Source organism: Mirounga angustirostris, unplaced genomic scaffold, assembly GCF_029215605.1.
Source record: "Mirounga angustirostris isolate CCGP_5_RB_7025 unplaced genomic scaffold, mMirAng1.0.hap1 SCAF_1, whole genome shotgun sequence".
Lineage (NCBI taxonomy): Eukaryota > Metazoa > Chordata > Mammalia > Carnivora > Phocidae > Mirounga > Mirounga angustirostris.
In genome coordinates this window covers 58,114,165-58,129,107 of record NW_026991709.1, presented here as the reverse complement: position 1 = coordinate 58,129,107, position 14,943 = coordinate 58,114,165, and the positions used below count along the sequence as shown (strand labels likewise).

The 14,943-nt window shown below is 39.2% G+C and overlaps 1 protein-coding gene across 7 annotated transcripts in view; it reads right to left on the bottom strand.

The window, feature by feature from the left end:
* Positions 1-14,943, bottom strand: part of GTPBP8 (GTP binding protein 8 (putative)) — a 139,439-nt gene that overhangs the window by 93,383 nt on the left and 31,113 nt on the right. Inside the window, exon 6 of one of the 7 annotated variants that reach the window (XM_064590882.1) lies at positions 316-337. The exons of 3 other annotated variants lie outside the window; for them this stretch is intronic. In XM_064590882.1, coding sequence (XP_064446952.1) covers positions 331-337 — 7 coding nt within the window. In that variant the 3' untranslated portion in view covers positions 316-330. 3 more of the 7 variants (XM_064590736.1, XM_064590602.1, XM_054504184.2) reach the window with 3 other exon arrangements.

Sequence of the window (14,943 nt, the reverse complement as noted above, 5' to 3'; positions counted from 1 at the left end):
ATTTTTTTTTAAAGATTTTGTTTATTTATTTATTTAGAGTGGGGTGGGGGAGGGGCAGAGGGAGACAGAGAATCTCCAGTAGACTCCATGCTGAGTGGGGAGCCTGACCCGGGGCTCAATCTCACAATCCTGAGATCATGCATGACTTGAGCCAAAATCAAGAGTCGGATGCTTAGCCGACTGAGCCACCCAGGAGACGCTTCACTTCAATTTTTGATAGAAATATATTCCTAGCTTACCTAACAGTCCAAGCAATTGTTTCTGGTGTACAATGACTTCCTCCAGACAACAATTCCACGTTGTGACTCTGCCGTCCTCTGGGGCTTCATCCTAACTACTGAACAGGAAAGAGAGAGTGTGGAAGAGGCATAGGTACTTCTTAAAGACACTACTCCGGGGATGGCATCCATTGTATAAAACTCAGTGACATGGTCACCCTGAATTCCAGAGCGGCTGGGAAGAGCAGCCCAGCTGTACATCCAGCAGTAAGTGGAGAACATGGATCTTGTTGTACAGCTAGCCAGCTTTGATACATAGTTTTTATATCATGTGATGAGCTTCAGGCTTTATCGTGGAATTAATATGCCATTGACAGAAAAGGACTGAAATGATCATATTTTGAATTTTGGAAAAGTCATTCTATCAGCAGCAAAGAGAATGGCTTGGCTGATTGATTGGATAACTTGGTGGAGAGAAATGTTATTCAGTGAAACACAGGAAGAGATACAAGTTTTCAGGGAGGAGGGTGGGAGGTGACTTCAGGTTGGGATGTGTTGACTATGAGATGCTTTGGCATCATCAGGGGAAAATACAGATACATGCTCTAGTTACCTGCTCTGAAGTCTGAAGCTCAGGAAAGAAATTTGAGCTGCAGACAGGGATTTGTATTTTCATCTTCTGGATGTAGCCATGGGAGCATGTAGAGAACACCGTATCTAAGGAATGGGCAGAGGGAGAGGGACTGGCAAAGGACACTGAGTGGGAGCATCCCAAGCAAGAAGGAAAAATGGGGGAATGTAATGTCACAGATGCCCCAGGAAGGAATTATTTCAAGGAAGAAGTAGTTGACAGTGTCCAAGCAAGACACTGGATATTTTGAAAAAGAAGCTGTGTGAATGTGCTGATTATTCTGTTTATCCACCCTTCTCTCCCCTTCTCTGTGCCCCAGAGGCTGAGCCCTATAGACTTTATCACTTGAGCTCCTTTGCCCTCTGGCTTCCAATGCGGTTTGGCCAATGGCAGATCAGAAAGCAGAAGAGGGCAAGATATTCCTCCCATTCCCTCCCTGTTTCCGTGTCTGGTCTCAGGAAGTAGATGCACCCCACCTTAACTTCAGTTCCCACCAGGTGCCCTGTTCTCACTGTTCCACTTCCTTTTGTGTCTCTTCAGCTCCAGGAATGATAATGGCTTACCACTGTCCCTACTCTGAGCACATCACCATTACATGGTTGTTGCCTACATTTCTGTAAGTAACCCCTTCTTTTGAACCATCTGGGGTGGATTCCACTTCCTTCTGGCATACTCACTGATAAAGTAATCAGTAGGAAGTCAGAAACCAAACTGTCATGGGTTGAAGACTGAGTAGTACATAGTGAAGGAGTTAGACTTCCAAGGAGTTTGGCCGTGGAATTAGTTTCTCCTTCCTTTCATTATGAAAGGGAAGGAGAGAGAGGACAACCAGTATAAACACCCTGAAGAGGGAAGAGTTTGTTCTTTCCAAGATGGAAGAGACTTATGTTTAAATGCTGATGAGAAAGAGCCAATAGAGAAGAGTATATTGTTGATGTTCAAGAGTAGGGGGTTCTTCTATTGCCTGAAGTGTATGGGAAGGCAGAAATATTTGAGACGTGGAACATAGATGGGGGACTTGCCTTAGGTGAGAGGAGGACTGCCTTATCCAATGTAACTGGAGGACTGGAAGATGGGATGGGTAGGGAGGACAAGTAGGTTTATAGGTTTCGCATTAGGAACTTGAAAAGTTCTTGTCTAAGGACATGTTTTTTCCTGTGATCACAGAAAATTCAGAGAGCAGAATTAATATAGGGGTAGGCATTTGCCAGGCAAATGTGATAGAAGTATAGTGAGGTGAGGGAGTAGGGAACATTGGCCAGTGATGGACTGGGAGAATCTAAGCTGTATACAGATCAGGGTGAAGGTGAGAGAAAAAACAGTTAAGGACTGGTGCTTCAGGGACTTTTAAGATCAGATTTATAAGGAGTAACTTGAGTAAGAAAGTTGAAAAGACAGGAAGCTTTTGTGACAAACAGAAATGTCTGAATTTATGATTGCAGAGATGGAACAACTGTGGATGACAAGATTTAGGACCTGACTCGTGAACGTATGACTGGAGTGAAGCAAATGTGAAGGTCACTGGAGATGAGGACCATGCAGTAGCTGGGATGCTAGAGGACTTGGGATGGAGAGGAACTAGGGAATTCAAGATCACTACTTCAGTGAAGGAAAATGAATGGAAAAGCATTTCTTCCCCATTCCAGGAGTCCCTAGCATTTTCCTCATCAGCCTAATCTGTGTCTCCCTCAGAATCCTGGGTCTCATATGATCAGGCCACATAGGAACCCCTGCCCCAGGCCTAGAATCTAGCTTTGCAACACCTCCTCCCTCTCACTATGTCAGGGGCTCACCGATGAGAGAGTGCCAGTGCCTGCTTTCCATACGGTGGGGAAGCTGATCCTGGGGATATGACAGGGTACAGGTTCCCACTCTGGCTGCTGGGGCTTGTAGGGGGTGAGGGGCAACAAAGCTGAGGAAAGATGTGCTCCTGCTACCACCTTGACTGTGGAAAGCACTTTTCTGTAACAGTCCTGGGATCCAGAGTCAGCCTCTAGAGAACCAGTGGCAGGGACAGCATGTATGTTGGAGTCAAATATCTTTGTAGAGCTGGCTCTGGATTCTAATCATTACCCTTTATAATAATTTTATGGGGGAATGCATTCAGTTTCAAACAATGGACTTAGAAATGGCTCTTCTAAATCAGAGATTTCCATATTAAAATTGTGTTGGCCTCTAAATACCTCAGAAAATAGAGTGGCAAAAATCATGCTATCAATGGACATTTTTTTCTTTTTTCTTTACATGTCTATGAGGCTCTAGGAGTTGAGATAGAAGATTGACTTGTCAGCAATGATCCTTGCTAAGAGCGCTTTGTATTTGCAGTTTAGATATTTTGACATTTAAAAATATCATTTACTGGGGCGCCTGGGTGGCTCAGTTGGTTAAGTGACTGCCTTCGGCTCAGGTCACGATCCTGGAGTCCTGGGATCGAGTCCCACATCCGGCTCCTAGCTCAGCGGGGAGCCTGCTTCTCCCTCTGACCCTCTCCCCTCTCATGCTGTTTCTCTCTCTCTCTCTCTCTCAAATAAATAAATAAATAAAATCTTTTAAAAAATAAAATAAACATATCATTTATCATGTTAGAGAGGTAATTTGGGTTCATTGAACATAATTCTGAAAGTAAAAAGAAGAGAAAATAAAACTTCTGTATTCTCACCAATCAGAAATGACTAATATTATTATCCTGGCATCATTTTCACTCCAGATATGTATCTTTTTTCTTTTTTTGCCTCTTCTCCAGTTTAGAGTCAAACTCTATATAAAGTTTTATAATCTTTTATTCACTTAATATAATGTGAGCATTTCCCTGTGCCATTACATATCTTTAAAAAAGAATCGTGGCACGGTCTTTTAGCTGTTCACCAAAATCCATTTCCTTCTTCTTGGTCATGCACTAGTACATTTCCAGGGCTCTCTTGCAGTTAGGTGTAGCCAATGGAATATGAGTGAGTGTGATATGTGCCATTCCTGAGCCAACGCTTTCAAGATGAAGGTGTCTTTCCTTTATGTTATCCATTCCCCCTTCTTATAGCAAGATGCAGATGATAAGGCCCTAGGGGAATTCAAAGTCAAAGGGAGGAAGGAGCCTAAAATTCTGAATAATCACGTATTGAATACAATGTGGATGAGAATAAACATCTTTTGTGTTTGAATCATTATATTTTTGGATCTGTTTGTTTCAGCAGTTTTGCCTACCCTGTTTTTCATCCTACCATAATTTTTCATTTTTTTAATTTAAAATTTTAATTTATTTTATTTTTGTTTATTTTTGAAATTTGAATACAGTTGACATACAATGTTACATCAGTTTCAGGTGTACAACACAGTGATTCAATATTTGTCTATGTTATGCTTACCACAAGTACAACATTTTGACAGATGGTCACTACAATGCTATTACAATATCATTGACTATATTCCCTATGCTCTTTTATTCCTGTGACTTATTCATTCCATAACTGGAAGCCTGCATCTTCCACTCCCCTTCACTCATTTTGCCCATTCCCCATCTCCTTCCCCTCTGGCAACCATCAGTTTGTTCCCTGTATTTATAGGTCTGATTTGGCTTTTTGTTTACTCATTTGTTATTTTAGATTCCACACATGAGTGAAATCATATGGTATTTGTCTTTCTCAGTCTGCCTTATTTCGCTTAGCATAATTCCTCCTACGTCCATCCATCCATGTTATTGCAAATGGCACAATCTCATCCTTTTTAAAGGCTGTGTAATATTCCATTATGTATGTGTATATGTGTATTTATACTATATATTTATTAGATAGATAGATCATTATCCTTTCATCTATCATAGACACTTGGGTTGCTCCCATAAATTGGCTATTGTAAATAATCCTGCAATGAACAGGGGTGCATATCTTTTGAATTAGTGTTTTTTGTTTTCTTTGGATAAATTCCCAGTAGTGGAATTATTGAATCATATGGTATTTCTATCTTTAATTTTTTGAGGAACTTCCATACTGTTTTCCATAGTGGCTGGGCCAATTTACATTCCTATCAACAATACCCCTCCTTTCTCCATATATTTGCCAACACTTATTATTTCTTGTCTTTTTGATTTTAGTCATTCTGACAAGTCTAAGGTGATATTCTGTTGTGGCTTTGATTTGCATTTCCCTGATGAGTGATGTTGAGCATCTTTTCATGTGTCTGTTGGCCATCTGTATGTCCTTTTTGGAAAAATGTCTATTCAGGTCTTCCACCCATTTTTTATTTATTTTTAATTTTTTTAATTTTTTAATTTTTAAAATTTTTAAAAGATTTTATTTATTTATTTGACAGAGAAAGACACAGCGAGAGAGGGAACACAAACGGGGAGTGGGAGAGGGAGAAGCAGACTCCCTGCCGAGCAGGGAGCCCGATGCGGACCTCGATCCCGGGACTCCAGGATCATGACCTGAGCCGAAGGCAGTCGCTTAACCAACTGAGCCACCCAGGCGCCCTCCACCCATTTTTTAATTGGAGGTGTTTTGATGTTGAGTTGTATGCTTTTTATATTTTTTAGATACTAACCCCTTATCAGATATATCATTTGCAAATATCTTCTATTCAGTAGGTTGCCTTTTTGTTTTGTTGATGGTTCCCTTTGCTGTGAAAATCATTTTATTTTGATGTCGTCCCAGTAGTTTATTTTTTGCTTTTGTTTCCCTGTCTCAGGAGACACATCTAGAAAAATGTTGCTATGGCTGAAGAGAAATTATGGCCTGTGTTCTCTACTAGGATTTTTATGGTTTCAGGTCTCACATTTTAATCCACTTTAAGTTCATTTTTGTGTATAGTATTGGAAAAATGGTCCAGATTTCATTCTTTTACATGTAGCTGTCCAGTTTTCCCAGCACCATTTGTTGAAGAGACTGCCTTTCCCCCACTGTATATTCTTGACTTTTTTGTCATAGATTAATTGGCCATATAAGCATGTATTTATTTCTGGGCTCCCTATTCTGTTCCACTGATCTATGCATCTGTTTTTGAGCCAGTGTCACACTGTTTTGATTACTACAGCTTTGTAGTATATCTTGAAATCTGGAATTATGATACCTACAGCTTTGTTTTTCTTTCTTTTTTTTTTTTAAAGATTTTTATTTGTTTATGTGACAGAGAGAGAGACAGCGAGAGAGGGAACACAAGCAGGGGGAGTGGGAGAGGGAGAAGCAGGTTTCCTGCCGAGCAGGGAGCCTGATGCGGGACTCGATCCCAGGACCCTGGGACCATGACCTGAGCCGAAGGCAGACGCTTAACAACTGAGCCACCCAGGCGCCCCAGCTTTGTTTTTCTTTCTCAAGATTGTTTTGGCTCTTTGGGGCCTTGTGTGCATCCATATAAATATTAGTATTATTTGTTTCAGTTCTGTGAAAATGCTGTTGCTATTTTGAATCTGTGGATTGCTTTGGGTAGTATGGTCATTTTAACAATTTAGTTCTTCTAATCCATGAGTATGGAATATCTTCCCATTTGTTTGTGTTGTCTTCAAGTTCTTGAATCAATATTTTATAGTTTTCTGAGTATAGGTCTTTTACTTCCTTGGTTAAGTTCATTCCTGGGTATTTTATTCCTGTGGTGTGATTGCAAATGGGATTGCTTTCTTAATTTCTCTTTCTGCTCTTTGTTATTAGTGATAGAAATGCTACCAATTTTGGGTATTAATTTTCTATCCTACAAATTTATTGAATTCATTTATTACTTATAGTAGTTTTTTTTTTTTTTTTTGGTGAAGTCCTTAGGGTTTTCTATGTATGGTATCATGTCATCTGCAAATAGTGACAGTTTAACTTTTTCTTTACCAATATGGATGCCTCATTTTGTTTTCTTGTCTGATTGCTGTGGCTAGAACCATGCTGAATAAAAGTGGTAAGAGCAGACATCTTTGTCTTGTTCCTGATCTTAGAGGAAAACCTCAGTTTTTCACCATTGACTCTGATGTTAGCTATGCATTTTTCATATATGGCCTTTATTATGTTGAGGTATGTTCCTCTAAACCTACTTTGTTGAGAGTTCGTAAAAATCATGAATGAGTATTGAATTTTGTCAAATGCTTTTTCTGCATCTATTGAAATGATCACATGACTTTTATCCTTTGTTTTGTTGATGTGTTAACACATTGATTTGTGAATATTGAACCACCTTTGCATCCCTGGAATAAATCCCACTTGATCATGGTGAATGATCTTTTTAATGTATTGTTGAATGTAGTTTGTTAATATTTTGTTGAGGATCTTTGCATCTATGTTCATCAGGGATATTGGTCTGTAAGTTTTTTTTTATGTGGTGTTTTTATCTGATTTTGGTATCAGGGTAATGCTGGCCTTGTAGAATGTATTTGAAAATTTTCCTTTCTTTTCTATTTTTTGGAATAATTTGAGGAGAGTAGGTATTAACTCTTCTTTAAATATTTCTTATAATTGACTTGTGAATTCATCTGGTCCTGGACTTTTGTTTTTTGGTAATTTTTTTTTAATACCAATTAAATTTTGTTACTAGTAGTTGGTTTGTTTAGATTTTCTATTTCTTCCTCATTTATTTTTGGAAGATTGTGTTTCTGGGAATTCATCCATTTCTTTTAGGTTGTACAATTTGTTGGTATATTCATTTCTGTAGTATTCTCTTATAATCCCTTATATTTCTTGTGGTGTTGCTTGTTACTCCTCTTTCATTTCTAATTTCATTTCAAATAAGTCAAAGGACTTATTTGGGTCCTTTCTCTTTTTCTCTTGATGAGTCTGGGTAGAGGTTTATCAATTTTGTTGATCTTTTCAGAGAACCAGCTCTTGGTTTCATTGTTTTTTGTTTTGTTTTGTTTTGTTTTATTTTTTTAGTCTCTATGTCATTTATTTCTGCTCTGATCTTTATCTCCTTCCTTCCTTCCACTCACCTTGGACTTTGTTTGTTTTTCTTTTTTCTAGTTCCTTTAGGTGTAAGTTTAAATTATTTCTTTGACAGAGAGAGACACAGTGAGAGAGGGAACACAAGCAGGGGGAGTGGGAGAGGGAGAAGCAGGCTTCCCGCCGAGCAGGGAGCCCGATGTGGGGCTTGATCCCAGGACCCTGGGATCATGACCTGAGCCGAAGGCAGATGCTTAACAGCTGAGCCACCAAGGTTGGCCTATAATGCTATATATTTCCCTGTTAGAACTGCTTTCACTATGTCCCAAAGATTTGGACTATTGCGTTTTCATTATCATTTGTCTCCATGTATTTTTAAATTTCTTCTTTGATTACTTCATTGATTGATTGGTTGTTTAGTACCATGTTGTTGAGCCTCCACAAGTTTGTGTTTTTTCTAGTTTTTTTTTTTTTTCTTGTGATTGATTTCTAGTTTCATACCCCTGTGGTTGGAAAACATGCATGGTATGATTTCAATCTTAAATTTATTGAGGCTTGTTTTGTGGCCTAACATGTGATCTGTTCTGGAGAATGTTCCACGTGCACTTGAAAAAAATGTGTCTTCTGTTGTTTTGGATGGAATGTTCTGTATATCTGTTATGTCCATCTGGTCTAATGTGTTAATCAAAGACACTGTTTCCTTATTAATTTTCTGCCTAGCTGATCTATCCATTGATATAAGTGGGGTGTTAAAGTACCCTACTATTATTGTATTACTATCAATTTGTCTCTTTATGTCCATTAATATGTGCTTTATGTATTAGGTGCTCCAGTGTTGCATGTGTTGATATTTATAACTGTTATATCCTCTTGGTGGACTGATCCCTTTATCATTATGTAATGCCTTTCTTTGTCTTTGTCCTTGTTTTAAAGTTTGTTTTGTCTGATCCAACTTTTTTCTTTTGCTTCCATTACATGGTAAATGTTTTTCCATCCCTTCACATTCTTCTCATTAGTAAGGTGGAGGTGGAGTGTAGACTGTGTCCACCAGCCCCTCCCACCCAGAGAGTGTTCCAGTAGCTCCCTTCCCACTGCAGTTGCCAGCTGGTAGAGTTTTAAGCTTGGCTCTCTTTTATGCTAGCTGCTCTTTTAAACCACAGGTTTTTTCTCTGCCCCAGCAAGACTGCAGCTGGGTGGGTTAAAGAACCTGGGACTTGCTGAAGCGGCAAGTTGGCTATAGCATCTGGACACTGCTCTAGTCTGTGATTTCAAGGTGGAAAAGGGATATAAACCTTGCCGTTCTCCAGTTTCCCTGACTCTGAGAGTGTTTCTGCAGCTTCCCCTACCAGTTGGTGGAATTCTGGGGCTCCCTCTTTCATATACTAGTTGCTCTTTTGAACCAAAGCTTTTTTTCTGTGCCCAAGGACAGATGAACCTGTTCCTAGTACCTTAGTTCTATCCCTCTCCACTGCACTTTGTAGTGTTTGGGGTGGGGTTCCCTTTGTTACCAGTGTCTGTCACTCTTGCTGTTCTCTTCTGCCATTATCTCTATCTTTTGTTGTGCAGTAGGCCCTCAGTTCTTCTTCAGCAGGAATTACTCCATGAATAGGTGTAATTTGGTGTGTTCTGTAGAGGAGGCGAGTTCAGGGTCTTCCTACATTGCCATCTTGGACCAGAACATTACCATAATTTTTTAAAGAAATGTTTCTTACTAGACTATAGTAGGTTGTTAAAAAGGCCCCCCAAAGAATGAATGACTCCTCCGTGTGTTCATGCCTTTTTGCAATGTGTCTTTATTGCTTTTTCCAACAAGAGCTGGAGTCTGTTTTCCCATTCCTTGAATCTGGCTGCCCTCATGACTTGTTCTGGCCAATAAAATGTGATGGAAGTGGCATTCAGGGACTTCTGAGCCCAGACAAAACAAAGCCTGGTAGCATCTGCTTTTGCTCATGGTGGATCCAGCTGCCATGTAAAGAAGTCCAGGTTATTCTACTGGAGAGAGTCTATATGGAGAGATAGGTCCTAGAGAACGAGATGCCACATGGAAAGAAAAGTCATATGGAAGAGAACCAAGGTCCCAGACAATATGTGTGAGCTCAGCTAATGCCATGAAAGGAGAGAGACCCAGACATCCCAGCTCACCCTCAGCCATTTGAGTCATCCCAGGGAGAGTCCCAAAGTGGTAAGGCCATCTTGGGTCTTCTAGACCTAAGTCACTAAGTTGTTGATTGTTAACCAGCAGCAGATAACTGAAAACGGATATTTAAATGTTTCCAAAGTTTTGTTACTGTAAATGACAGCAATGAGCATCTTTTTACTGGCTTCCTTGTCTACCAAGGGAATATATGTTGTTGAACTTGTTTAAGTCTATAAATTGAGTAAAAAGTCATGTTTCTCCATTTTGGTGTTCAAATGAGTTTTCTGGCCCCTCCTGTACAGATGAAGTAATATTTCGTTGGGCTGGATCTATTCAATTTCCAGACTCCATCATCAGTTAGCTACTACTAAAGATCCCTGCTAGTCAAAACAAATTGATTATCATTTTGTCCCTATTGCCCATTATAGTAAATGCATCAATCTTGTCTCCTGTAGTTAATTGGCATCACCTGGCCTTTGTCATTCTGGGAACAGATTTCAATGGTCGTATCTTCCTATCATCACCCTAGCCTACAGAAGACAGCCATTACAGAACATTGTGAGGATACTGGTAGTACCTCATTAATGTATTTCTCAGTGCCTCAGTGCAGGGAGTGACTTTTAAGAGGACATAGTTGGGGGTGAGTGGATGGATGAGTGTGCATATCACAGATTATATATCCACTCCATTATTCCAATCTCCCTGAGAATATGGATTCCTCCTTCTACATCATGCCAGGAAATTTGACATCTTCCCTTCATTGAATATAAACTATAGCTGAGTTCAAGTTTCAATCAACAAAGAAAATTGTCATACATAGTTCTAACTGCAAGAATCTCTAGCAAATCATATGATGAGACTCATATCAACACATCTGGTCCAATCCAGTGTTTCATATTCCATCCTCTTTAGTTTAATAACCTTAAAATCCACTATTACTTCAGTTTCTGTCACTAAAAATTAGCAACATTTTGCAATTATTTTGGAGTATAAACTATATTTTTCCATGTCAAACTTTGTATTTGTCTCCCTGGAGCAAACTGAGATCCTACCTGAGGTATAGCTCTAGGGGTGATGGGAAGTGGTTGAGGTGGGTCTTGAGGTTTTTATAGGGTCTTCACACAAGGCCCTTCAGACACAAGGTCACAGGCTACTCTGATTTTCAGCTTTTCCCAAATCAAATTAGATAATTCTTATTCCAAGTCTAAAGAGTCCTTCTTACCAATCAGTGCCCTAATTTGTGTATACGAGACTTGAGAGTCAATAAATTCAATTTAGTTTGGAATTTATTCAACCAACAAAATTAAATTTGGCGTCAAGTTCAGCCCTGCAGCTGTAAGAAATTAGTGATTCTGACAGGGCCACCACGGAAGCTCTCTGATTCTCTATATTGAGCTAAGAGTTAAAGATCTGAGCTTGTCATTTTTTGTAGGCTCTCCAGGGCACTCAGAAGCATCACTGCTACCATAATAGTCATCTAGTCCCCTTGGGGCTTCAGAAGGCATTTCATCACAATCAACCTCAGGTGATTAAGCATGACAGTACAGTATAGCATGGATTTATCATATCCCCTTTCCTCTTGATAAGGAGACTACTGAGTTCAAAGCTAAGGGACATAGCCAAACCAACCTCATCCCATTTTGAGGGGCTGTTTCCCAGGACTACTTCTTGTTCTAAGTATCATAATAGTCAGAGTAAAAAAGATTTATACGACCTATTTCACCAGAGAGAATTTAACATAAGGAACTGGTTAAATAGATGTTTAATAACTGAAAAGCATACATGCAAAAGCAGTTACAAATCCTGGAGCTGAAGAAACAAGGGTAAGAGTTTGGGGTTATCAGAATGTAGACTTTTGAAGGAAGGGATCTGCAGAATTGGGACCAAGATCTTTGAGGAGAGAACACCATCCAGGTGTTGCTACTACCTCTGAGGGGTCAACAAGTTCTGCTAGTGTGTCAAAAGAGTCAGGGACTAGAACCAATTGCCATTACCCAGGATAAAGAGCTGTTGCAGAGCAATACTGTCAGAAAGAAGGGAGCAAACAGGAAGGAACAAGTCCCTTTTCTCCTCTTCCTGCTTTCCAACCTCCTTCTAGTGGTCCATGTTGATGTAACTACCAGCTGGCAAAGATGATTTGGTTTTGCATTGTCCCAGCCATAGTATCACAGAGCAAAGTATAGAAGGGTAGGATTGAAGGTGAGAGGCCGTAGTAGGATGCATAGTAGAAAGCATATGTCTCTAAATATAAGCTTACGAGTGTGTGTGCACACGTATGCGTGCACACACACACACACATATCCTAAGACCTTGGCATACACTATTTTGGCATTAAAAATATTTTTTCTTATTATAGTATTAACACATATTTATTTCTTTCCTTATTTTCCTTTCCTTTAAGTAGAAAATACAAATGAGCTCATAGAAGAAGAAAAGATCTATCCCACTGCTGGAAAGATAATCAATGTTAACACCTTCATTTAGATCCTTTTAGACCTTTTTCTCAATGTGTGGGTGTGTATTTTTTTCATGAAATCGCATTATACATACCGTTTTCTAAGCTGCTTTAAAAAACACCTTACCGTATCATCAAAAATTGCTCACATCCATCCATATTTATTTATTTACAACTGTGGGTTCAAAACTGTTCCTAGGAAGTGTCTTATAACACTTAATGGGAGGGCCCTGCATTCTACCATACACCTCAATCACTGCAATTCCACTTTTACTTGTTTTATATATTTGATTTCTGTGGGGAAAAAGAATTCAACTGCCAAAATATTAGAAACCAACTGATTCATCATGTAAGTATTATATCATTTTCCATTTTTATGACAACAAAGGGTAACTTTGTATCTAAATTTTTGTACAAAGCCCTAGTAACATGGGACACCATGCTTTTTACTCTTTTTACTCTATTTGACAGTACCTGAAAATTACTTTAATTGGCATTTCTTGGATTACTAATGAGATAGCCAAGGTTTTGTTTAATTGATGGTCATTTGCGTCTGTGGCAGTCTTTCTTTACAGACTCTAAAATTTTCCAAGCATGGCCCTAAACCCTTACTTTCTGTTTAATGTACAGAGCCCATGCCTCTTCCACATCTCCCAGTTCAAGGAAGCTCTGACTTCAAATATCCACTGCTCACCTCCAACTCCATTTCCCTGCCCTCTGTTTTCGGTAATGATTGCAAATCCTCCTCCACAGACTACACAGATGCTTTTACTCTGGGGCCCCTCATCCTCCTAGTACTCGACCCCAAACACCTCCATATCTAAAGCTATTTTTATTTTTCTTCCTGGCTTGGAGAATAAAGGCTTGTTTGATCTTTAAGTCAACCTCTTTACCTGAATATTGATCCCATCCTTGTTTGTCTCCTCTGGGATTTAGTATGGTGCCTGGCAAACAACTGATGCTCAAAAACTTTATTGAATAAATAATGGGTCTTGTTCTATTAATTTTCTCCCCTCTATCTCCGTGATATGGTTGGCTTCTCTAACTCTTTTGGCTCCTTTCCTTTAGCCTATATGTGAGCAAGTCATTTCCTGTCCATAATGGTCAATTTTGTGTATCAATTGGGCTAGGCTATAGTACCCAGTTACTCAGTCAAACACTAGTCTAGATGTTTCTGTGAAAGTATTCTGTAGATGGGATTGTCAGTTACAATCAGTTGACTTTAAGTAAAGGAGATTATCCTGGGAATCTGGGTAATACCAATCCAGTCAGTTAGAAAGTCTTAAAAACAGAACTGAGGTTTCTCTGAAAACAGGAAGGAGGAAGAAATCCTATCTATAGACTGTAGCTTCAGCTCCTGCCTGAGTTTCCAGCCCGCTCTTGTTGTCATGTAGATTTCGAATTTGACTATCCAAATCCCGCAATTGTGCAAGCCAATTTCTTTCAATAAATTCCTTAAAAAAAAATCTATATATCTATATCCTATGATTGTGTTTGAATGGTGGAACCCTGACTGATACACTACCTTAAAATGAGAAACAAAACAATACCCTATTACAAATTAAACTGTCTCCCCTTCTTATCTAAGCTTCTAAAAATATTATCCTATATTCACCATCTCTACATCCCTCCCTTTGCAATCACACTTTGAGCTATAGTCCCATTTATTCAACTGGTGAATTGGCCATATTCTTGTGGACGGCCTATGGGTGATCTCAAACTCAATATATCAAAAGTTATCTCATTATCTCTGCCACCTACCTAAATCTGTTCTACTTTTGAAACCTATATCAAAAACTCAAAGCAAAAATCCGGAAGTCATGCTAGACATCTAAGTATCTAAATACCAGACATTTAATAGGTTCTACCATCCATCTTCAGTGCCAGTGTTTGAGTCCAGGCCATCATCATGTCTTGCCTCAGTGTTTGCAACAGATTCCTTTACCTCCTTATGTCCAGTCTCATCTCCTTTAAATCTGTTCTTCAGGGTGCTGTTTGATGCAAAGTGACCAAAACTGTCCTGCCTAAGACTCAGAGACTCCTTTATCACCTACAGCAAGGGCTCCCCAATCAAAACTGCCATCACAAGGAGCTTTTAAAAAAACAAAGATTAGAGCCCTACTCATACCTAATGAATAAGAATTTCCAAAGTGGGGCCTGCTAATTTCTATTTTTTAAAAGCTATCCAGGTTAATTATGATCAGCCAGTTTGGGGAACAACCAGCCTTCAGGGTAAAATCCAAGTTCTGCCCAGGATCTGACACCACCATTCCCAGCTTTATCCCTCAGCACATATCATGCTCCAGCAATACTGACCCAGGACTAGTGATTCTTCCAACCCATGTTGTTTAACACCTTTCTGTCAAGGATGTCCTTCTTCCCTTATCTGCCTGAGAAATTCCTAATCATCTTTTAAAAACCCTATTCAAGCATTATCTAGTCTCTTATTCAACCAGTAAATATTGACAAACTGTGAAATTTTATACATTAAATATGTGTGGTTCTTTGTATAGCAATTATACCTCAATAAAGTTATTAAAATGCATTGAGGTCCTACTATATGCCAGGCTCTGAGTTAAGCATTAAGATATAAAGATCAGTAAACTATATTACTGGTTAGTACTGCCTTCAGTAAGCTCATATACCATTGAAGACATACAAAT